General features: G+C 37.9%; 2 protein-coding genes across 2 annotated transcripts in view; one reads left to right on the plus strand and one right to left on the minus strand.

Annotated features, from left to right (window-relative positions):
- Window positions 8526–9029, minus strand: LOC109826414. The gene has a single exon (XM_020393448.1). The coding sequence runs from the start codon at window positions 9027–9029 to the stop codon at window positions 8526–8528; it is 504 nt and encodes a 167-aa protein (XP_020249037.1).
- LOC109826342 (auxin response factor 2-like) overlaps window positions 21821–25840 on the plus strand; it is a 5909-nt gene continuing 1889 nt past the window's right edge. Inside the window, 12 exon segments of the mRNA XM_020393366.1 lie at window positions 21821–22065; window positions 22159–22271; window positions 22805–22900; window positions 23022–23078; window positions 23165–23320; window positions 23440–23524; window positions 23987–24077; window positions 24152–24316; window positions 24610–24729; window positions 24856–24931; window positions 25010–25178; window positions 25262–25840. The exon segment at window positions 25262–25840 is cut by the window's right edge and continues 5 nt beyond it. Of these exon segments, the coding sequence (XP_020248955.1) occupies window positions 21981–22065; window positions 22159–22271; window positions 22805–22900; window positions 23022–23078; window positions 23165–23320; window positions 23440–23524; window positions 23987–24077; window positions 24152–24316; window positions 24610–24729; window positions 24856–24931; window positions 25010–25178; window positions 25262–25840 (1792 nt within the window). The 5' untranslated portion in view covers window positions 21821–21980.

Genomic DNA, 25840 nt, shown 5'->3' on the forward strand with positions numbered 1-25840 from the left:
GACCAATCTATTTATATCCTGAGCCCTAGTAATTATTCATGGATTCTGGTGCTGAATTTGAGCTTGTTTAGCTCTATATTGTGTGAGAATTAGTGTTATTTTGAGCTCTGTTTGAGTTCCTAGTGTTGTTTTTGATGTTATCATGCTGATTTGGAGCTTGTTTAGCTCTATATTTTGTGTAAATATGATACGAGTGTATCTTCTCTTCGGAACTTAGCGATCCTTATGGGAGCTTGAGGATAGATGATTCTCATGGTAGCTTGAGAATAGAGGTGTAAAACAGCACAATGGAATGCAGGTTGAAGCGTGAAATGAGACGGCGAATCGAAGAATCGAAGCATCCAGTTTTTAGCCCGTGAGTCGACTCATAACAGTCATGAGTTGACCCATCAGGTTGAGTCCACTCATGCCTGTCATGAGTCGGCTCACGAAACCTAGCTATTTGTCACCGGTCTCTGACGAGTCGACTCATCTCAGTCATGAGTCGACTCATTGTTGGTTTTGTGTTTTGACCAGTTTCGGACGAGTCGACTCATCTCAGTCGTGAGTCGACTCATCGAAGGTTTCCTGGTTCGTTTGGGTTTCTGTTTGTACGAATTCCTATTGGGTTTGGGCTTGGTTATTTATCACTTTGTCATCCACGTTGTTACACCTATATAAGGGATTGTTTTAGGGTTTCTAAGGAATCAGATGTAATCAAAGAGAGATTCTAATCAAGAGAGATTAGGGTTTAGAGAGAATTGAGAGTTTGTTCTCGATTCTAGTGAGATTGTGAGAGAGGGATTGCAATCTTTTCATACTCATAATCTAAAGAGGGTATTTTTCTTCGCCACATACTGAATTATTCTTGTGTTTCTATCATCATCTTCTCAACCCATCTTTGATAATTCCGTGATCAAATGTGGCCGCACGGCGACTCGTATCAAGTTAGTATCAGCGCGATCAGATCCTGTGAAGAGGGCATCCTGTGTATGGTCCTAACTCGATCGCAATACAAGAAGCTAGGCGAGATCCTTATTTCATTGGAAGGAGTCTAGAAATTAAGGAAGAGGAAGATGACTGAAGGAGACAGTTCAACAAGGCTAGATGCATTAGAGCAGCAGATGGAGATAATGGGTTCAATCCTCGTGCAACTCTTCAATCTTTTCCAAGACAAAGGAAACAAGGAGGAATCTTCTTCGAAAGGCAAGAAGAAACTTGTGGAGTCCGATGGAGAAGGCGAGGATTCTGATTCAGATGAGGAGGCCTGTATTATTAAGTCTGTTTCACACCAAGGGGTAAGGATTCTTATCAGAATTTGAAGATAGACTTTAAAGTGGAGATTCCTGTTTATGACGTGAGTATCAACGTCGAGAGGCTTGATGATTGGATTGAGCGGATGGAGACCTATTTCACACTCTACGGATATTCATCCAAGGAGAAGCTTGTGCTCACGACTTTGAAGCTTTCAGGGCATGCGTTGACGTGGTGGAAATCCTACTGCAAGTAGGAAAAGAAGGCGGTATCGTGAAACAAGTTCAAGGAGCTACTAAGAAAACAGTTCTATCCAGTAGGATTCCTTAAGGAGCGTTAGTACAAGTTGTACGGCTTGCGCCAAAGAGTCAATCAAACCGTTCAAGAATACACCATAGAGTTTCAGCAGCAGGCGATGGTCCTCAACATTGCGACAGAGGAATATTCTGTGTTTATGAAGTATATGGCGGGATTAAGCAATTACATCCGGAAGGAGATGAAGTTATTCACGGTCGAGTCTATTGCAGAAGCAAACGTGAAGGCTATTGCAATCGAAGGCAAGCAAAAGAATAACAACGAAGCAAAGGGAGATGCAAAGCAAGTTGGAGGCGAGTCTAATGGTTCTCAATCTAAGGAGGAGAGGAAGAAGGGTGATCCAGGGAAAGCAGTACTAATTTGTGGTCATTACGAGAAGACATGGCACATAGCTGATAGGTGTTGGGAGAAGTATCATCATCTCAAGCCACAAGGGTTGAAGAAGAAAGAGGAGAAAAAGGCATACGTGATAGCACAGGGTCCGAAGGAAGTTCCTGGGATGACAGAGCCTAACAGTAGTCTTAATCTTATGACAGGAAAACATGCCACGAAAGAGGACGAAGACCCCGAGAGCAGCTCTTTGTGCTGAAGTTACAAGTGAAGACCAGTTTGGTTGATGTCATTGTTGATCTAGACAGTGAAAAGAATTTGATATCCGAGGCCTTGGTTCAGAAGCTGGTTCTGAAGACAGTCAAGCATCCGAAACGCTATCCATTGGGGTGGATTCAGAAGGAGACGAGACTAAGTATAGTTGATCAATGCACTGTCAGATTTGCGCTCCACGAGTCGTATATTGACGAGGTCACGTGCGATGTCATTCTATTGGATGTTTGTCAGGTTATACTGGGCAATCTGTACTTGTGGGATAGATACGTGATCTACGAAAGGCGGGTTCAGAAGTACACATTCACCAAGGATGATAAAAAGTTCATATTTCGTTCGGCGTCTCTTCCGAGGGAGGCAAACTTGGCGACGATGATGCGAGCGAAGAGGCTAGCGAATGCAAGCAAGAAATTCATCTCGATGTGCATTAGACTTCAAGACGAGCCATCGAGAAGGAATTGCATGTTGGAGCGGAAGACGACTACTATGAGGCGAGGAAAGGAGTCGTTTCTAGTTGTACGCCGATATCAGGTTCCTAGCAAAGCCAGGTGGTACAGAAAGGATGGAGGAGCTCGCGAGTTTCCTCAGCTGAAGTTCTAACTTGAACGTGACTTCAAGTTCCTAAAGGGGGACCCATGATACAGGTGTATCTTCTCTTCAGAACTTAGCAATCCTCATGGGAGCTTGAGGATAGATGATTATCATGGTAGCTTGAGAATAGAGGTGTAAAATAGCACAATGGAACACAGGTTGAATCGTGGAACGAGATGGCGAGTCGAAGAATCGAAGCATCCAGTTTTCAGCCCATGAGTCGACTCATAACAATCATGAGTCGACTCATCAGGTTGAGTCGACTCATGCCTGTCATGAGTCGACTCACGAAACCCAACCATTTGTCACTAGTCTCTAACGAGTCGACTCATCTCAGTCATGAGTCGACTCATTGCTAGTTTTGTGTGTTGTCCAGTTTCGGACGAGTCGACTCATCTCAGTCGTGAGTCGACTCATTGAAGGTTTCCTGGTTCGTTTGGGTTTTTATTTGCATGAATTCCTGTTGGGTTTGGACTTGGTTATTTACCACTTTGTCATCCACGTTGTTACACCTATATAAGAGATTGTTTTAGGGTTTCTAAAGAATCAGATGTAATCAAAGAGAGATTCTAATCAAGAGAGATTATGGTTTAGAGAGAATTGAGAGTTTGTTCTCGATTCTAGTAAGATTGTAAGAGAGGGATTGTAATCTTTTCATACTCATAATCTAGAGAGGGTATTTTCTTTCACTATATACTGAATTATTCTTGTGTTTCTATCATCCTCTTCTCAACCCACCTTTGATAATTCCGCGATCAAAGGTGCTCGCACGGCGACTCGTATCAAAATAGGTTCAGTTCTTAGCTCTGTTTCAGCTGGTGGTGCTGATTTTAATATTTTCATGCTAATTTTGAGCCTGTTTAGCTCTATTTTGTGATATTTTTCGGTTCAGTTGTGAGCTCTGTTTCAGCTGGTGGTGCTGATTTGGATATTTTCATGTTGATTTTGAGCTTGTTTAGCTGTATTTTGTGATGTTTTCGGTTTAGTTCTGAGCTCCGTTTGAGCTGGTGGTGCTGATTTTGATATTTATATGTTAATTTCAAGCTTGTTTAGCTCTATATTGTGATTTGTGAGCTCTGTTTGAGCTGGTGTTGTTGTTTTTGTTATATTCGTGCTAATTTTGAGCTTGTTTAGCTCTATGTTGTGTGGGAATAGGTGTTTTCTGAGCTCTGTTTGAGCTGTTGGTGCTGATTTTAATATTTTAAGCTGGTTTTGAGCCTATTTAGCTCTATATTGTGATCTTTTTTGGTTTAGTTTTTTGCTCTGTTTGAGCTATTGGTGTTGTTTTTATTTTTATTATGCTGATTTCGAGCTTGTTTAAACTCAATTTGAGCTTATGGCAATGATGATGGTCAACTAAAAAAGATTGCAAACTAATTTACAATGTTCATAATAAGATAAGGCGTTCTCGTATGCTATGTGAACTTGTACATTTCAGTTGAGGCAATCAATTTTAAAAAAAGACCAATAGCTGAGCCAACTTACTTCGTGAAAATATTAAATTACGACATGAAATTGCCAAAGTGGTATATGATTTGTTTAGATCATTGGTTTTGATCTAACCAAAGTAAATAAACTTCTAGTCCACGATGCTGGCCAATAAACTTCTAGTCCACGATGCTGGCCAATTCCCTCTTTACCCATGTTGGGCACAGACCCATTGTTACCAACATCCGTGCGCGTGAGTTAAGAGATCATTCATGTTTCAATTTGTTTGGGGGATATCATTGCAATAGGGACACTTCCACCACCCGTTTTAATCTCTAAATTTCAAAGCATTGCCTCTTAGCATCATTTCTACTTCTTCCATTATATCCCACATCTCATCACACTCTCGATCTTCATCTGTATATGAAAATAATTCTTCATATGTTGGTTTCTGCGGTAGTTTCCGAGCACGCTGATTACAAAGAAGAAACAACAAGTCTGTGGTCATTGGGAAAATACTTTTGGGAATTTGTAATTTTTTAGCCAAAATACATACATTTGGATTTGATGAACTTGACGAGTCACCACGGTCTCTAACACTCTTACTCATTTTTTCAACTATGAAAATTTTATGTTCATGGATAGTTGAGGATAGAAGGATTTTATAAGATTTGAGCATGCCAAACTAGCCGTTAAAATAGCCATTGTAAAGTGATGAATATGGTTGTTGACACTTTTCTATAAATTTGGCATATGTAACCAAGCAAAAGAAAAGGAAAACTTGCTATTTCAATAAGTAATGAGCCTATTTTCTTGTTTTGAACCAAACAAACAAAGTGCAAAAAATAAAAAAATTTATACTTTTTGACTTCTCAAGACTTTTCTTATAATTTTTTAAAAGAAATACAAGAAAATCTATATTTTGGGTGTTTCCTTTTTCCTATTGTTTATAGAAATTGAACCAAACACCTCCTAACTAACTTTGGGTTTAAGTAATGATTGATTAATGAACCTAGAATTTTAGGGTGTGTTTGGCAACTCGCTAAATTTATTTTAGGTGGTATAACATTGTCAGGTTTAAATCTGGTCTCATTTTGGGGAAAATTTTGTTTGGATAAAACTGAGTCTAGCCTGATCAAGTTTTTCTAAAGCTTTTAAATCAATTTTGCTTTGGACCACACCCTCCTTGGTTCAAAAGAAGACTAGTCTTGTTTGGTTCTGACTCGATTTTAGGATAGTTGTCAAACACACCTTTAGGTTGATAAAAATTAGGTCTGAGTTGAACTAGTTCTTTCCGGTTTAAAATCTAGCACCTAAACTAGTTCTTTTGTGATCAATTCTTATCTGGCTTGGCTAAGAAGAAATTAGTCCAGGCCCAACTCTATTTTGAAATTGCCAAACACACCTATATGCGATGATTTAAAAGCATATATTCAACTAGCATATTATTAACAAAGTAGGTCAAATTATTGGGCAATGTTAGTGGTCGGATTTACGAGAAGAAAGTGAAAGTTCAGTGAGTAATGTGCGACTGAAAATATATAGGCGATTAAACGATGACAAATGTAATAATTTAGTTATAAGAAAGGACTGAAAATAATTCATAAGGTATTCAGGGAGAAATCTAATAGTTTGGAGGGTAGTTAGAGCATGGGCAGCAACCTCCCAGCTCCGCTCTCAGGTCCGACGTGACCTCAGTCTCCGATTTATCCCCTTCCAACAGCCTCCGAAGCGCTCCCAAGAACCTCCCAGCAGCTGACGTGGCGACCTCCAGCGGAGATGATTCTTGATGGCGGAGATGATGGCGGAGATGATGTCGACGAATTTGATGGATGATGGCGGAGATGATGGCGGAGATGATTCTTGATGGCGGAGATGATGGCGGAGATGATGTCGACGAATTTGATGGATGATGGCGGAGATGATTCTTGATGGCGGAGATGATGTCGAAGGGAATGAGTTGTTTGAGGTGAAGATGAATTTGGGGTTGGGTCTGTTGTCGAAGGGAGAAGATGAATTTAATTTTGGTTTTTTAACGGAGTGCGTTGTTTGAGGTGAATGAAAGTTGTGAAATTTTCGAACGTTGTGGAAATTTTCGTTGAAATTGTGCGGAGATGATAATCGAACGTTGTGAAAATGAGCCGTTGAAAATTCATGTCATTGGAAAATGATACGTTGTGAAATTTAGAACGTTGTGAAAATTGGACCGTTGAAAAATATTACTGTTGAAATATTACTGTTGAAATATTACTGTTGTAAAAAACATCTATAAATTCACATCTCACTACTCAAAATATTTCACACAACTCTCTCATAAAAAAAACTCTATATATCCCTATCAAATTACAAATCTCATGGATCCCTCACAAAACTATTATTCGCATCTCCTTACCGGTGAAGGATCGACCTTATACTCGCCGTTCTATACAGAAGTCGGAGAAGAAGGCCATCCCATCGAGTTCTCGCAATCCGCAACACAACAAGTGTCATCCCAAGAAACACCGACCACAAAGAAGAAGAAGGCTTACACGCGGTCCGAAAATTGGACTGTCCACGAGGATAAGCTTCTTGTGTCTGCTTGGCTGAATACGAGTCAAGACGCCATCCAAGGTACGGGGCAACACAAAGATAAGTTTTGGCACAGAGCTAACGACTACTTTATCCAATACTCCACCGATCCAATGAATCGCACACCAAACCAAATAATGCACCGTTGGTCAACGATCCAACTATTTGTCAACAAGTTCTGCGGGTGCGTTGCTCAGATTGAAGGAAGACAAAGATCTGGTACGGGAATTATTGACCAGGTAAATATTTAACTTATATGTTTTTATGTAAATATTTAACTTATATGTTTGATTATTCTAAATTTAACTCTTGTGTAGACTACAGAAGTAAAAGAATTATATCAATCCCTTTATGGTAAGCCATTCGTGTTTGACCATTGTTGGGTTGAGTTGCGTCATCACCAAAAGTGGATACAACAAAAGGAAAATTACAATAAGATTCGATCACAGCCGAGAAGAACCACGAACTCTGATTCCTCACCAAACAATTCCATGCCAGCGACCCCCATCGAGTTGAACATTGACTCGGATGATGTTATAGCAAGGCCTGAAGGGAGGAAAGCGGCAAAACTCAAGAGGAAACAAAATGTGGACAAATCTGAGTCCGCTAAGTCCATTATGGGAGAGGCTTTCGCGTGGATGAAGCAAACCAACAAAGAAAAATGGAGCTAAAACAGAAGAAACAAGATGACGATATCATGAAGATCGATCTCTCAACACTCAATTCAGTTCAACGTCAATACTTTGAAATGCGTCAGGCAGAGATTTTGGAGAGGTGGATGTCCAAGGGTTCTTCCTAATTATCATATATTGTACTCGCATCGCATCCTCATTAGTTCTTCCTAATTATCAAATATTATCTTATATTAGATTTATGATTGTCCTTGAAGTTGAAAATTTTGGCATTGAATGAAAACAACTACTTTATTGAAAATAAAATTGGCGTAGTACAACAACTTGAACTCTTTTTCTGAAATTACATTAGACATAAAGAAACTTAATCCTCGGCGATGGATCCCTTAAGCTGCCACAGATGCTCGATCAAATCATTTTTTAGTGATTTGTGTGTTTGCGTGTTCCTGATCCGATGATGATTTTGGATGAACTCAGTTAGAGGTACCGTCTGCACATGAGAAGGTTCAACGACTGGTACCGAATCAGTAAAGTCGAAGTTGTTGTCCAATTGTCAATCACGTTCATCTTCAACGATCATGTTATGCATTATGATACAAGCTGTCATGATATCTTTCAGCACACAAGGTTGCCAGAAACGTCCTGGTCCACGGACAATCGCAAATCGAGCTTGCAACACGCCAAAAGCTCGCTCAACATCTTTTCTTGCGCTTTCTTGTTGTATCGAGCTTGCAACACGCCAAAAGCTCGCTCAACATCTTTTCTTGCGCTTTCTTGTTGTTGAGAAAAGTGCTTATGCTTGTTTCCTCGATGTGCTGGAATAGTCTTCACTAATGTGGACCACTCTGGGTAAATCCCGTCGGCTAGATAGTATCCCATATTATACTCGTGGCCATTGACAGTATAGTTGCACGGTGAAGCTCTTCCCTCCGCAAGTTGTGCGAAAACCGGTGAACGATGTAGAACATTAAGGTCATTGTGAGACCCCGGCAGTCCAAAGAAGGCATGCCATATCCAAAGATCTTTGCTAGCTACGGCCTCCAAAATAATTGTGGGTTCATGAAAATGTCCAGTATACATACCTTGCCAGGCAGTTGGACAGTTCTTCCATGTCCAGTGCATGCAGTCGATGCTCCTAAGCATACCAAGAAAACCTCATTGTGAGCCTTCCTCGAGCAGGCGTGCAACGTCTTCATTAGTCGGTGCACGAAGGTATTCCTCTTCAAAGATGTTGATAATCGATCGAACGAACCTCTTCACGCTCTCAAGCGACGTACTTTTACCGATCCGAACGTAGTCGTCAACGGAGTCAGTGGATGCTCCATATGCGAGCATCCGCATAGCTGCAGTAATCTTTTGAAGACTAGATAGTCCTAACTGTCCAGCACCATTCCTCTTTTGGACGAAGTACTTGTCATGTTCGACGACTGCGTCGTGGATTCGAAGGAATAACGAACGCCTCATTCTGAACCTTTGACGAAAATAATAAAGAGGATAGGTTGGTGCGTCAGCAAAATAATCTTGGAATAACCGATTGTGGCCTTCCAGTCGGTTTCGATGGAGCACGATACGTCGTTTGTATTGAACTGAAGTTGAACATTTCTCTTGTTCTTCTTCCTCAACGACAACAGCTCCCATAAGAAAGAACTTCTTCATCATCGCTAGAGCTAGATGAGCTAGACATTTTATTCTGGGAGATGATGGGTTGAGGAGAGAACCCGTCGAATTTTATAGGCATCAGTCGGTTGACGGCCAAAGTTTGCGATACCTCGAACTTCGTGCCCAACATCGAAGACCGCGGGTTACATCGATGACCGTGTGCGTTCCCTCAAAAGCCGCGGGTTACCTCGAAGACCGTGTGCGCTCCCTCGAAGACCGCGGGTTACCTCGAAGACCGTGTGCGCTCCCTCGAAGACCATGGGTTGCCTCGAAGACCGTGTGCGCTCCCTCGAAGACCGTGGGTTGCCTCGAAGACCGTGTGCGCTCTCTCGAAGACCGTGGGTTGCCTCGAAGACCATGTGCAACGGTTAGAAATAAAATACAAGAGGTTTAAATATAATTAAAAGTAATGGGTGAAATATTAAAATAGAAAAGAGGTTTTTTTGATATTGTTGGAGCTCCTAACTAGGAGCTTGTTGGAGCTCCATAAAAGAAGGATTGCCTCCCAAGGTATAATTTGTTAATTTTTTATTTTGAAAAGCTTGAGAGCTCTTGAGAGCATGCTGAGTAGGACTCCCAACTGGGAGCTTGCTGCACTTGCTCTTAGGAATCAGAGCCATTATTTGGTATGAAAAAATTCCCCAATGACCCAAAATATGGGACCAATAGAGGGGACAAGTGAGGTGTCCCCCTCTTATTGGATAATGAGTTGGTCATCATTAATGATGGCCAACTCATTATCCAATAAGAAGGGGACACCTCACTTGTCCTTCCTATTGGTCCCATATTCTGGGTCCCCGTAGAAAAGCTCTTTGGTATGAGTCTCCCGCTTTAGGGATGAGTGATTTGCTATCCACCAATGTTCTTTTAGTATTAAATTGGGGCACGTTTGAAATAGATGCTTGTGTATTGATACATTGGCACATTGTACTGCTAGTTACAGGATTTGACTATTGACATATTTATGGAACTTAATTGTCGGTGACGGACAAGGCAATAAAAAATAATAACATTTACCTCACTTTGCAACGAAAGAGAGAACACAAATTTATCTATAGTTATTGTTGTAACGACCGTAAATTTTCAATACTAGTTAAAATAATTTTCTAATATTTTATAATATTAAATTTTATTTTTAAAAGAGTATTTGTATTTTCTTAATTTTCTAGAATTTTCTATAATTTAAAAATCTATTTTTATAATTATTGTAATTATTTTGCTAATTATAAATTAAATCGTTGCATTAGAAACTTTTAATTAATTATGAAATAATATAATTATTATTATTATTATTAATGATCTTGTTGTTAATTTTAGCCCGCACCCTTTATCTCCCTACCTCTATATATATAGCTGTTAGCAGTCAATCTACACACGCATTACACAGCTAACTTCAACCTTCTGAAAATAAATATATCCTTGTAGCTCATAACACCCCAGCACAACGTGTACAACATTTCCTGTATTCCACGTCAAAATTTATTAGCACTCACCTTTTCCTATTTAACTTCCTTAATTATGCAATAGCGCCGCTTCATGCCGAATACGCCAAACCCATTAGTTTCTGTCCCTCCCTATTTCTTCCCGCTCCTTTTGACGAAACACTCCGCCAAAGATCGCGGCTCCACGAGTTCCACCGCACTCCTTCAACGCCCTCACTACCCCGCGACTGTCGCCTCCGAGCTCCACCTCCTTCCCACTCGATCATACTCTCGCCGTCTGTGCTAGCCTTAGCTCCTGCGGCCGCCTTGGCGCTGCACAAAGGCTCGCGACGTTCTCTGTCGCCACCCCTCCTCTCGTCGTCGTCGTTCCCGCTGAGCTCAGCCCAGCCAAGCTTCGGCCTCCCTCACCGCTGCCCTCTCACGGCGGTTACGCCGCGCTGGTCAAACACCGCCAGTCACCCCAAACCCACGCCTCCAACAGCCGCAGGGCCAGCCCCGGGCACTTCACACGCTGTCACGCCGACGCCGCCGTCCAACTAAGCCCTTGCCTTCTTTACTCTGTCCCTTCATTCTTCTTCTCCGGCACCACCGCCAGCCTCGTCGGAGCCCACCGAGACACCCCGATGACACCAACAACCTTCTCACACCTCCGGCAAAGTCCGAACAGCGAGAAGAAGCTCCAAACAGCGAGGAACGACCCCGAACAGCGACTGAACTGCACTGCAGAAAACTACAGCTTTGTGCCAACTTCGCGTGCACTTTCCGATCACCTCCGACCTCCGTTTTCATTGATTTTTTCTCCGGTGAGTAGCCCTACATATTGCTTATCACCTCCAATTTGTATTACGCTCTAACTCACTCTCTATCTCTCTCTGTAACGTCCGAAACATCGCTCGATAGCAGCAGTTTGCGGATTCTGACAGATTCATGCCGACTTTGCACGCGCTTTCCGGCCACCTCTGGTCTCCGTTTTCGTCACCGTCTTCGCCGGTGCATAGCCCTTCGTGTTGTCTATCACACGGTATATTCATTTCACTTGGGCTCCTTATCTACACCTTGTTATATTCGTTTGAATATCACACGTCACAATAACACTCTAAGTTGTAATTTTAGCCATTGATTCCGCGAAACCCGTCGTAACACCGTGCAACCACCCCCGACGACCCCCACTGTAGTTGACGACGTACCCGAGGCAAGATCCCACTTGTTCAGATCTGAATTTTGTATTTATTATGAATTATCTGTAATTTAGATCTGTTAATAATTGTTTGCGTGAGATAGTTTGATGAGTAATATTAGATAAATCATAATAATATGATAATTAGTATTTTCAGAATAATTATGACAAATTAAAAGAATTTATTTCGACAGTGAAATTATTTTTGGATAATTATAATAATTAAAAAGAATTTATTTGAGAACAAAATCATTTTAAGAAAATTATAATAATTTAAAAGGAATATCTTGGAAAAAGAATCTTTTAGAATAATTATAATAATTTTTAGAATTTATCTTGTGGAAGAAATCATTTAGAATGATAAATATTTTTAAAAAAGAAATTATTTTGGGAAATATACTATTTTGGAAATAATGAGAATTTATCTTATAAAAAGATTATTTTTGAATTTATGAATTTATTATCTTAAAAGATTATTTTTAGAATTATTATAATTAGAAAAGAACTTATTTTGGAAAAATGGATTATTTTGAAATTAAATTAAAGAATTTAAATTGTAAAAGGAATTGTTTTAAGTAAATAACTAAAGAATTTAAATTGTAAAAGGAATTGTTTTAAGTAAATAACTTTATTATTTTAGAAGATTATTTTAGAATAATTTTATGATTCAAACTCTTAATTTTGATTATCTGATATGCTATGATATTATTGTAAATGATTAGTTACATTGATTGTTCCTTGTTATGATTGGGAATCGTTAGGAGTTTATGACTATAGTGACATGTGTAACATGAATAAGACCTAGAGATTTGTGTGTGCTGACTTAGCAAAACGAGAAGAATTGGGATGGGAAAGTCATGGTTCATGTGATCGGATAAGGCTGTTGATGTATCTTCCAGGCTCGCGCCAGTGGTTGGTGTCGTCACTGGGGTTGGTTTGTAGGGCTAAAGTGAAGTGTGTACATCACTTTGGTCAGTGGGAAATTTATTTCGTCACCCGGGTTCTGTTTGAAGTTCGGGCCAGGCAGAAACGGATTGCGTGCAGTCCTCTAGGCAGCATGTGTAGCGGGATTGGATGCACGTAGGGGATTTGTGAACAGTCAGTTATCCGATGATAGGAACATTGGCTCTATGTGAGATATGTATCAGTGACCTGTTATAGAATGGCTAGTTACATGACCTTGTTACCGATCGATTTTGGATTCTTCTGATTATTATATTCTAGTGGTGGCCCACGCAGGTCACGGTCAGATCGGGATTAATATTTAATTATCTACAATTTGAGACTATGGTATATACATGAGGGTTTCCTTATTTGGATTATTTCGCTCGACGTACTGCGTCTCGAGTTGTAGATTTTTAAGTATTAATTCCAGCTAGTGTATGACCCAGTACTTGGATGATTATTCTGATCGCTAGCTGCATGATCGACTTGTTACTTGGTTGATTTCCTTGGATTTATTCTGATTATTCTATTCTAGTAGTAAACTATATTTAGATTATTAGTATTTTAGTTGCATGTTTCCATTGTTATTACTATTATTGCATTGGTCGCACGACCGTTCTATTCTTCTTTTTGGGATCTTACCGTGTGCCATGCACGCTGACATACTCCTTTCTCTCGGGATGTACGTTAGATTTAGAGGACGGATAACTACAGTTCGGACTAGTACAGGAGCTAGAGGATCCTCCGTAGGAAGGCTTTGCAGACGGAGCAGAAGAACAAGTCGAAGCTTAGTTACCTCTTTTAGTTAGTTGATGACCCTAGTTTATTGTTGTAGTACTTTTAGTTTCCGCCGGATCATTGTATTTTATATTTTTCTAGCATTTCATTCAGATAGTTTTGTATAAGGGCATGTTTGGCCCAAATATTATGTCTGGGATGATGTTTCAGTTGTGACATGTATTATTTTGTTCTGAGTCGTTTATTATATTCTCGCTACTGTGATCGGGGACCTATGCATTTGCTTTATATTTGCTTGACGCTTAGCGTATTAGATTGAGCAGAAGGGGTCTAGTACTTATTTCTCCCCAGTCTAATACGTCACGGGCTTGTTCACATTCCGATTCCTGGTATTTTGGGAAGCGGGACGTGATAATTGTTAAGGTCATTAACCTGCGGGTACAGTCTCAAATTGGACAGGATAAGAAAGAGCGATGAGGTTAAAATATGATTTGGGATCAATACGCTAACACCTATAACTTTTAGGTTAAAATGAGTTTCTAATCTTTATTTAAAATCCATTAACTCTAAATTGAGCGTGAATACTCCTGATCAAATGCTATCAGAGCTAATTGTATGTTCCAAGTAATTTTTTTAAAAAAAAATAGAAACCTGAAGGTATGAACATCATGCAAAAAAAAAAAGCTTAAGTTTAGCGGTTGTTAGAAAACCCCCACTACCTTTAACATTTTATAAGAAATCGCCCTAAAACTCTGTCAAAAATTTTACATGCACGGATAAAATTACATAAATACTTTTAGGAGTGAAAATTGTAGTTCATGTGTTTTCTAATCTATTCTACTATAAAATGAGGACTAGGGTGTTAAAACTTTTAACTTCCTTTTTTGCCCTCTTAAATTTTAATAAATTCTAACTATACCATTATCTCTAATTAATATTTCATTAAATAAGTATAACCTCTTGTTATTTATGCATCTCCTCACCTTCCTAGACAATTAGAATTATCAATAATATTATAACTATTAATTATTAATTATATAAAAATAATAAAATATAATAATTTATAATATAAGTATACACAATGATTAGTAGTAACCAATTAAAATATTATAGTAATTATTTATAAATTATAATAAAATAATTAAATTAACAGTATACATAGAATAATAAATTACTAAATACTATTAAAAATTATACTATAATTCGATGGGTAGTAAAATAAATAGAATATATTTTGAATCGAATAAAAGTATAATTATTTTAATAATATCACATTATTATGAATTACACTATTTTTTAGTATTATATTAGTAAACAAATAATTTATTACTATTTTTAAAATATTTTCTCAAAGATTATCACATGATATTGAATAATCTATAGTTGGTAATGATTGAAAACTAATTTTTTTACAAAAAATATTTAATATAATATTAATACTATTAATTGTTAACAATAGTATAATATAAATTTATAAAATATTTATAGTACTAAATTATATAATAGCATAATTTTAAAAATTAAATTAAAGAAATATTTTATAGTATACAGACAGTATAATATTTTAATAGTATTATTTGAGCTAAGAATTGTAATATTAATAAAGGTAAATTGTAGTAAACCCTCATGAACTTTTAGCATTTTGCAATAAATAGATCCTATGCACTTTTGAAATCACACAAAACACCCTAATAACTTTTGTAGAGAGCCCCTAGTATCTTTTAAATAAATTACGCCAAACCGCCGATAACTTTCAAAATGCCTTTTTATGCCATTTTCTAGTTCTGATTTACAAGGTTATATGTAAAATTCAGAAAGTTATTATGAGTCTTCTTTGAAACAAAAGTCATTAGGGGTTTAGTGTAACTTTGAAAGTTTATATGGCTAAAAGTTCACAAGGATTTTGTGTAACTTACCCAGTTAAGTAATTATAATGAGAAGTAATTATTGCAATATGCTGCATGTATCAAGTATAACTATCTCGGGGACATCAGGAAAAAGTTAGCAATATTAATGCAGCTTAGTTAATTTAGATTTAAGTTAACAACTTTCAAGTTTGGAGGGGGGGGCATATTTAAGAGAAATTATAGAATTGACAGTTTTATTTAAGAATAATTTTAGATTTAGAGACTTATTTATAAACAAATTTATAAATAGTTCATACGTTTCTTTTTAAGTAATCTTATTATATGATTTTATTTATTAGCACATAGTTTTACTATTTAGGGCCTGTTTGGTTCGCTTAAAACCCCCCTGGAAATCCATTTCTAAGCCTGACACCATCTCCACCTCAGCTTTTTTGTTTCCGTCAATTTCTTTTTCTCGCTTTGGTTCGTTAGGGTTGAAAGGGGGAAACGATGGTGAAAACACCGCCACATCAGCCTTTTTTCCTCTCCGTGATTTCCTTCCTCACCGAAGAGAAATCGATGAAAACACTGCCAGCTCTGACAATCGCTCTCTCCTTTTTCTGGTTGATTTTTTTTGGGATGCTAGGGTTACCTCTCCTCCCCGCCAGAAATCCCCCGCGGCCTTTTTTCGTCGGCTTTTTCGTCGGCTAGGGTTTTTCGCCGTCTTCGTCTTTCGCCTTCATCGTCGGCTTCTTTGTCGTTGTTAATTGCTCGGTGAGTTCCTAAACTCTACACATTTTCTTTAAATTTATGATTTTGTGGTTAGGGTGATGATGAATTGTGTTGGATTAGAGGAGGAAGAAGAGGTTATTGTGATCATTTGTGGTTAGGGTGATGATGAACTGACTTGGCTTGACTAAGGAGACATTTATTGTGATCATTTTCAGTTTGATGTTGAGATATGAAATTCGTCGGATTTTGACTGAGAAGGGGTTATTATGATCATTTTTGGTGTTTATTGAGGTATTGTTGGTTGGTGTTTCTAGCAACCTACAATGTTAAGTTCTGAGATTCATAATATGGGTGTGTGTGGTATTTTGTGATTTCGTCGAATTTTCGTCGGATTTGGGGAAATCACTGCCTTTCTGAGGGTATTTTGTCGGATTTTTGCTTGATTTGTTGAATTTCGGCAATTGCAGGTATAATTTCACCGTGTTATTCGCTTTGGTTCTTTTTCACTGCCTTTCTGATTTTTGCATGATTTTTGCATGATTTAGAATTATTTAAATGCTATGGTGTGTATCGTGACACAATCCTAACTTTGGAAATATGAATTAAGCTATGGTGTGTATCATGATTATTTGTATTTATTGTCATTTCAAGTCATAAAAGGCCTATGAAAAATATTTGGCAGTGGCTACCAACATTATGTGATGATTGTAGAATACTAATTTTACATTGAACTTGTGTTTGCAGGAACTTTATTAGTCACCATATACATGACAACTAAAAAAACTGTATGTAAGCAACCTACAATGTATCTACATTGTATTGGATGGCTACTACTGTGGGTTATTAATGAAAATATTGTTATGTCATGAGTTTTAGTTGGTGACTTTTTTACTTTTAGGCTATGATGATTGTCAAAATTTCTGAGATTAGCAACCTGCAATTGATATTGCATTGGATGACTAACAATGATGATATTGACGAAGTTCTGAGCCCTAAGCCGTAATTTGCATATACTCGCGCTTGAATTATACATTTACTTTATACATTTACCCGAACACAAACATTTCCTTGGTGAGACTGTTTCTTTCCCTCATGTTATATACCTGAACACAAACATTTCCATGGTGAGACACATTATGCAAACCAAGCCCTCTATGCATACACCCCAAATGCTATTTTAGTACTTGTGGAGGCATGGTTGTTACATGTATTCAGTTACTATGTGGAAGCCTGGCTATTTTTTGTATTCAGTTACTATGTGCAAACATTTACATGTATTCAGTTACCTGAACACAAACATTTACATGTATTCAGTTACTATTTTTTGTATTCAGTTACCTGAACACAAACATTTACATGTATTCAGTTACTATTTTTTGTATTCAGTTACTATTTTTTGTATTCAGTTACTATTTTTTGTATTCAGTTACTATTTTTTGTATTCAGTTACTATTTTTTGTATTCAGTTACTATTTTTTGTATTCAGTTACCTGAACACAAACATTTACATGTATTCAGTTACTATGTGCAAACCAAGCTCTCATGGCTATTTTTTGTTACTATGATGATTCGAGCTTGTTTAGCTCTATGTTGTTGGGTTTTTGGTTGCTATTTGTGCTCCTCGCCGAGCTCCCGTGGCTGTTTTTTGTTACTATGCTGATTCGAGCTTGTTTAGCTCTATGTTGTTGGGGTTTTGGTTGCTATTTGTGCAGAGTTTTGTGTTCAGGATTTGTGCACATATTTTCAGTTTTTGTGCACTGTTTGTGTTCAGCCCCTTGGTATTTTCTTTGTGTTTAGGTTTGTGAGAAGTTTTGTGCTCAGATTTAGTGAGACTGTCTTGTGTTCATACAGTTGTGTGCTCAGTTTTGTGAGACTATCTAGTGTTCAGGCAGTGTTTGTGAGATTGTTTTGTGTTCAGGTGAAGTTTTATGTTCAGTTTTGATGACGTTCAGTGTTTGTGAAGTTTTGTAAATAGTTTTGTTGCTTGTCATTTTTTTTTGTTTAGGCTATGATGATTATCAAAATTTCTAAGATTAGCAACCTGTAATATCTATTGATATTGCACTGGACGGCTAACAATGAAGATATTGACCAAATTCTGAGCCCTCAGCCATTACGTACATGTTTGGTATTTCCAAGTTTGATGCGATTTGCTATGTTATATACATATTGTTTATATGTTTTTATAGGTTTCAGAAATTTTTTTGGCTAATTCAGGTACGTATTTCATAAATTTATGAATAATCAGGTTATTACAGGTCTTGTTTATTTTTTCTTCGAAAACAGGTTTTGTGTGATTATTTTCATCTCAAACAGGTATATTTCATGTCAAATCAGGTACGCAGTTCATGTTACAGTAGGTTTCAGATGATTTCAGGTTTCGTATGATTTCATTAATACAAACAGAAATTTATAATTCATTCGGGTTATTATTATTTGTTCATGATACATTCGCACTTTTATATGATTAAGATTACATCTCATAACTAGCACAAATAATTTTTGTCTATAGTGGGGGGTAATCTTACCATGGTGACTCTAAACACTTTTTCCTACACACTTCAAAACCAACCAAACACAAGAAAAGTGGGAAATATCAAATCAACAAAAGTTTTCCCTTTTTTTCTCATGCAAACCAAACACAAGAAAAGTAAAAACATTGGTTTCCCACCATTTTTTTGTGCGAACCAAACCAAAACAATCTATTTCTTGGAAAAGTTTAGAAAACTAAAAACTTGTGTTTCTTTCCATGGAATTGCATTTTCCTATATCTAGGAAACGAACCAAACAGCCCCTTAATAAAAAAATTCAAAATTCAAAGCATGTGTGTTCGTGTGCAAAACACGTGTAGTATACTAGTATTCTAAAAGTTGCAATGTTATCTGCACCGTCTCTGTATTTGTTCAAATTTGGGTTCGGAACTGGGCGTTCTCGGAACCGGGCGCCCAACAAAAGTGGGCCCAGCAAGCGCCTTTCGTACAGTGCCCATACCGAACCAATCCGGCGAAGACACGCAACAAGGCTCCTTCCCGGCCCTTCGCCCCATCAAAAGAGCGGGCCGAACGAAAGTAATGGGCGCGTTGTGGTGGGTCTTTCCTTTTTTTTTTCCTAATGGCGGTGGGCCCCGCCCGCTCCCACAAAAGCAACCCCCGCTCCCCTCTGTCGCCTGGGCTCCGAAACCCCGCGCGGTCATTAGTTTGGTCATTAGCCTTAATTAATTAAGCGCTGCTTTGTTCGGTTAATGATGATGACTTAGTGTTGGATTATCGGTTGTCATCGTACGCTATAATGTATAATTTTGAAATTATAATATTGTATTTGTTGTTCATGTGGGGGATCATTATTCCATGATTAGTGGACTGTGTTACCCTTTTCTGTTCTTTGGCACCAAAAGGTGGCTTCACATTCTTCTTTGTTACCATTAAAAAATAAAAATAAAAATAATAGAGGTCTTTGATGCTCAGTTGGTCTACTCTTTATGAAGTTTTTAAGTATTGGCAACTTGTGGTCGATCTTAATTAGAATAGCTATTTTTAGACAAATAGTTGATGATGCTAATTAAATCTCTCAATAGCATACGGGTTATATGCGAATTATCTTACTACTTTTTCATATTTTTGTGTTATCTAACTATGAAAGTTAACATGATTAATCATAACATAGATAGCAATTTCTGCGCAAATTATTTTTCTATGAATGTTTCGCCGTCATCATGCCTCAAACATTGGAATATAAACATTATTTTAGATGAAAACAATAGGAAATTAAATATGATTATAAAATTTCACATGTTGTCTTAATGCTTTAAGTCTTTTAATAGAATTCGAGATATGCCTAGATATGGGAATAAAGAAAAGAGATAAGATCTACGATCAAGACTAAGCTATGATCTTTGTCTTGGAAAAAATGAGAAATTAAACTCAAAAAGATAAAGATATTATAGTTTAATAACATGTCAATGAAACTCCGACAGTTGAACTTCATTAATTAGCTAACAAAAATTTCTCTATCCAACACTTATTTGTTTACTTGGCAAAGAGATTGTTCTATCAAAATAAATAAATAAAAGAGTAAATAGTATGGAAGCGGAAAAGGGAAAAAGTAAATTTTTTTTTTCATGGCTTAAATGAGATCCATATTTTCGAACAAAAAATGAAAATTTGAGATCCGACATTTGATATGACAAAAAGCCAAGAAAGTAAAAATAATCAATTCCTTATAATAATAGGATAATCCAAAGATTTACAATAAACAATACAGTAAATTGTTATAACATTATTACCGTAGCACATACGAGAGCCATAATGTTATAAAAATATTACTGTGCTAGCATAGACGAGAGACTGTAACATTTTAAAAAGGTTACTGTATAACTTATAAAAAAAATAATAACTGTATCAAAAATAAAAAAATAAGGACATGTTTTATACAGGGTGCACACGGGTTTGAAGAATAGGAGAATTAAAAAAAATAGAAAAAACACCACGCAATTAACTAATATTAAAATCCCGCGAGGTTGTTTCAGTACTGATCGCGATCAGAAGTTGAGCAGTCAATAACTCTCCCTCATGTCCGGCTGGGCCGGGTCTGTCCGTTTGGGCCCAAACATCACGTGGGCCCCATCTTACTGTCGGCTGGGAAGGTGACACGCGCGCTCCCGCTCTGCGCCTCATTCTCACCGGGCGGTAGCTTTAACCCGCCGGCTCAACGAGAGAACAGCTGTACGAACCGGTTCGGGTTGTTCTCTCTCCTAGGTGTGGTGTGCCTGCGAGGCAAGATTTCATGGTATCCTGTTCCGGCTCATGATTTGGTTCCATAAAGCCTACTTGTACTAGGGAGGTGGCTGCGTCCTTTTGGCTATTAATTAAGCATTGTTTATTGTTCACTGAGGATATGTTTATTTTTTGGGGTTTGGTTACTCACTTTTTATGTTTTTACTTGTTACCATCACATTTGCTACTAATAAGAGCTTTTTATGAGGAGTGGGATAATTTTAATTCTTAACTTTTATGTCCGCACTTATTAGTAGCACATATGTATAATTGACCATACTTGAATCGATGCAAAAATATGAGAGTCTTATTGATACACTCATTCAAGACATCTCTGTCCGCTGACAGATAAACATTTAACGTATAATGTTTTAATTTATGGTGTGTAATATTTCCCAAATTCTTCTCTTTTCAAACTTTTCAAATTATATAATTAAATTTGTTTCTAGACAATGTTTGCGAGTTATTTATATTTTAGTTTTTCTACATAAGTATATACAAGTCAATCTCTACAAATTACTTATTACAAAATATTTATTTAAAGCTCATTCTCCTGCATGGTCCATATGCAACGTATTTTCTAGAATTCGAATCCTATCTATTACCCAAAAAAACACTACTATGTCACAACCGTTATTTTGTTTAACAGGTGATTTTGATTTATCATTGAGTGCAAATTAGGAAATGAGTGCAAATCATTGAAATATGATAGGTGTTAGATTTGAAACGGATCATACATATTTACTAGACAAATCAACTGACAAATCAACGGATCATACATATTTACTAGACAAAAAAACACTAGTGTCGTTTCTATTATTATTTTTTATACAAGAGAGGATCCAAATTCTACTTTTTAACACGCAACGAAAGGCATCATGTCAAGTTGTCAACTAACCATTTTATCAAATGCTCGATTCGTATCTATTCAAATCGCTTCGGACTTGGTAAAAAATCATTCCAAATGATGAAAAACTCACTCCAAATGTGTTAACAAAAGCGCAAACCAAAAATTAAAAAACACGTATACATAAAAAACCGGTTTTATTTAGAAAAACCAGACCCGGTTCACGTTTTCGGAGCAAATCGTGTCGGCCCAACTGCTGTCCAAACAAAAACAAACCCCTCTCGCTTCTCTCTCATCAAAATCAAAGAAAGTAGCACGAGAGAGAGCCAGAGAGAGAGAGAGAGAGAGAGCGCTAGGGTTTCATCGTTCCGATCTCGATTTTGTCCCAAAATTATCGTTTCTCTTCATTCAGTCTCGCCTTCAAGTCTCAGATCGGGCGTCGGATGATCTAATGGCGTCTTCTGAAGTCTCAGTGAAGGGAAATGGAAGCAACAGCCACTCCTCCGTCTCCAGCGACCGCGGCGCTGCCGGAAAAGGTTAGGATCCTCCGCCGCCGCCCGGAGAGGCGGTGATCGGACTAGGTTTCGTTGGAAATTGTGGGTGACTGTTGTCTTTTGTTTCGATTTCAGATGCTGAGGACGAGCTTTACAATGAACTGTGGCATGCTTGTGCTGGACCTCTGGTGACGGTTCCGAGAGTTGGAGAGCTCGTGTATTACTTTCCCCAAGGGCATATAGAGCAGGTAATGGCGCTGATCCCTGATTTTTGGTGTTAAAGTTTTGAATTTTAGGGGGTTTTTTGGTCAATGTTGGAGTTTATGAGGTTTCACCCACGTTTCCCGTTGATTTCCTGTGTTGTCGTTCGGGAATTTTTGTTCAATTGAGGGTTACTGTGGTTGATTTTAGCCCTAGACTCGAATTAATGGCACTAGTAGCTGAGACTCTTTATTTCGATGAAATTTCTATAATTTCTGCTGATTTTCCCTAATTATCAAAATTTCCTTGAAATTTGGTGAAAATTGGACAGTATCTGGTACTTAAACTTATTTTGAATTCAGGGTTTCTCTTCAACATTATGAAATTTAAGTATTTTTTGAATGGTCTCCTGATTTCTTCATCACGGAAATGGAACTATCGTTTCTGCAGTGGAGTAACATTTTTGTCTGCATAAATCCTCTAGGCTTCTGAATTATTTTGATCTAGTATTTGAGATCCTTTTCTCCTCTCCCTGCCCTTTATGTTTGCTAATTATGATATGGGTTGGAACAATTTTTAGGTTGAGGCCTCAACAAATCAGGTAGCAGACAATCAGATGCCTGTTTATGACTTGCCATCAAAAATCCTTTGCCGTGTGATGAATGTCCATTTGAAGGTAAGTATCAACTATTTCTCTTAGCAATATGTTCATTAACAATGAAAAATAGGAGTTTTTTCTGTTGTTTGTGAGGCTAATATAGAAATTTGATTTCTCTGCTATATCTCTTGGTGTACAGGCTGAACCGGACACTGATGAGGTTTTTGCACAAGTGACGCTGCTTCCCGAGCCAAATGTAAGTGGCTTCATGTGGAATTTTGGCTTTTGTTTATACAAGAAAGTTTAATAAGGTTACTGACTTTTGATGTTGTCTTTTATCAGCAAGATGAGAATGCTGTGGAGAAGGAACCTGTGGCTCCTCCACCACCAAGGCCTCATGTTCACTCTTTCTGCAAGACACTGACAGCTTCTGATACAAGCACCCATGGTGGATTCTCGGTGTTGAGACGCCATGCCGATGAGTGCCTTCCACCATTGGTTAGGGTCCAACTCTTTTGTTTTGATTAACATTGATCTGATCATTTTTTTAATTCATAGTAACAAGTGAGGCATGATGCGTGGTGGTTGTTTTGTTTACATTTTGTTTTCTTGACCAGGATATGGGTAAAAACCCTCCAACTCAGGAACTGGTTGCGAAGGATTTGCATGGGGTTGATTGGCGATTTCGTCACATTTTTCGCGGTAATCATCCTAAATAAAAGAGCTATCTTATTAGAAATTGCATGCAATTTAAGATTTTATTTGTGCAGTTAAGATTTGAGTTCCATGTCATAGCTTCTTCTCTTTATGGAAAAAGTTGGTGATATTTATTAATATAATGCTATCCTGGAACTTTGATACCATAGTGTCATTTCATTGTAGTTATGGATCATGTGGCAATGGATGTTTTATTTATCGAAAAGTGTAACTTGTTAGAAACATTGTTGTGTAATTGGATGTTCTGTGGGTTTGTTCGAGTGGGTATTTAGTGTTATTGAGTTGTGACTTATGTGAGGAAATGTTCTTCTGCAATCCTGATTAAATTTGCTAGCAACACTTTTACTCATGTTTCTGTATACAAGTATTTGCTCCCACAGTTGTATGTCAATTTACATGGTTGCATATAAAGGGGTCTAATTTGTCCTTTGATTATGAATATTTCAGGTCAGCCAAGGAGGCATCTGCTTCAAAGTGGTTGGAGCGTGTTTGTTAGTTCTAAAAGGCTTGTTGCTGGAGATGCTTTTATTTTCCTAAGGTATGCTATGCTACCCGTCTTACTTCATGCTTCAATTTCTGTATGTTTATACTCAAATGGAATGTTCTTCGCAGGGGAGAAAATGGTGAATTGCGTGTTGGAGTAAGACGCGCTATGAGACAACAGACAAATGTTCCATCTTCTGTCATTTCTAGCCACAGTATGCATCTAGGTGTCCTTGCAACTGCGTGGCATGCTGTTACCACAGGAACATTGTTCACAGTTTACTACAAGCCTAGGTGTGTGGTTGATGCTCGTGAATGTTTCATATTATATGCAGAGATGTAGATATATTTGACGATTTTAGCGAGACTGCATTCTTGCAAAGCATGGATGCATCATTCACATTTAAATAGTTTACTTAAATTTTTTTCTTCTAAATATACAGTTAGGGGTTCAAGCATAGACCTAGAAACTTTCTTATACAGACTGCTTAAAACATCATTTGCATTCACTTGATATGACAATTGACAAGTCTAGTATTTTTCTAGTTTCATGTGTTTTCCTTCTAATAATGAACTTTACATGGCAGGACAAGTCCTTCTGAGTTTATTGTTCCATATGAGCAATATATGGAATCTCTTAAAAACAACCACTCAATAGGAATGAGATTCAAGATGAGGTTTGAAGGAGAAGAGGCTCCTGAGCAAAGGTATAACCCACATACTATTTATCTACTGTTGAGATCATTATAAAGTGATGTGATTATAAAGTGAATGTAATTCCAATTTAGTAAATTGCTGTTTCTAATCTGCTCCATTTATCCTTCTTAATTAAGATTTACTGGAACCATAGTTGGCATAGGAGATGTTGATTCCAACAGGTGGCCCGGATCAAAATGGAGATGCCTCAAGGTAGAAGGAAAACACTTATTATCTTTGTTTGTCATAGTTGTGCTTCATGATATGAATTTGCTTATTTTCTGGAATTAGGTACGTTGGGATGAAACCTCTTCCATTCCTCGGCCTGAAAGAGTTTCTCCATGGAAAGTTGAGCCTGCTTTGGCTCCTCCAGTGAATCCCCTTCCAGTACCTAGACCCAAGAGGCCTCGGACAAATGTGATCCCGTCATCTCCTGATTCCTCTGTTCTTACACGAGAAGGTAATAATATATCTGATGTTCAAAGTTATCTGAATCAGTTCAAAAATCAAATGGTCTTTAATTTATAAATAATGTATTTTTAGTCTCGTTGAAAGTCGCTGCAGACCCTTCCCAATCACATGGAGCATCAAAGGTCTTGTCAGTTCAAGATATTACAACCTTGAGAAGCAATTTTGTTGATGGTGATGAATCAGAGGCAGCTCCTAAGCGCATGCTGTGGCCGCCATCACAGAATGAGGAAAGAAATGATACTTCTGTGCCAAGAAGGTTGGGTACAGAGAACTGGATTCAAATGGGGAAACCTGAACCTACCTACACAAACATGCTTTCAGGGTTTCAAACATCCAGCAACTCTCACAGACTTGCTTCACCACATTTCGAACACACTTCAGGTGATAGGAAGCCTTCTAAGAATCGATATTGGGAGCAGGACAGTGAGCTCAGCTTGGTTTCAGGCCAGTGGTCTTTGATGCCTTCTAACTCTTCTTTCAATATGGAGACCAACCTAAAGATGTCAACACAGGCATTCAGATATGGTGGAGCTGGAGGCTATGAGGAAAATCATCCTAACCGGTTAGCACATCTTTCTTCAGGTACTCGAATGGAGAACTTGGCACGTCCACAGGTGGTGAGACCTCAGCCAGTATTAGCTGCAAGTAATA

The sequence above is a fragment of the Asparagus officinalis genome, chromosome 10 (genome assembly GCF_001876935.1).
Source record: "Asparagus officinalis chromosome 10, Aspof.V1, whole genome shotgun sequence".
Classification (NCBI taxonomy): Eukaryota; Viridiplantae; Streptophyta; class Magnoliopsida; order Asparagales; family Asparagaceae; genus Asparagus; species Asparagus officinalis.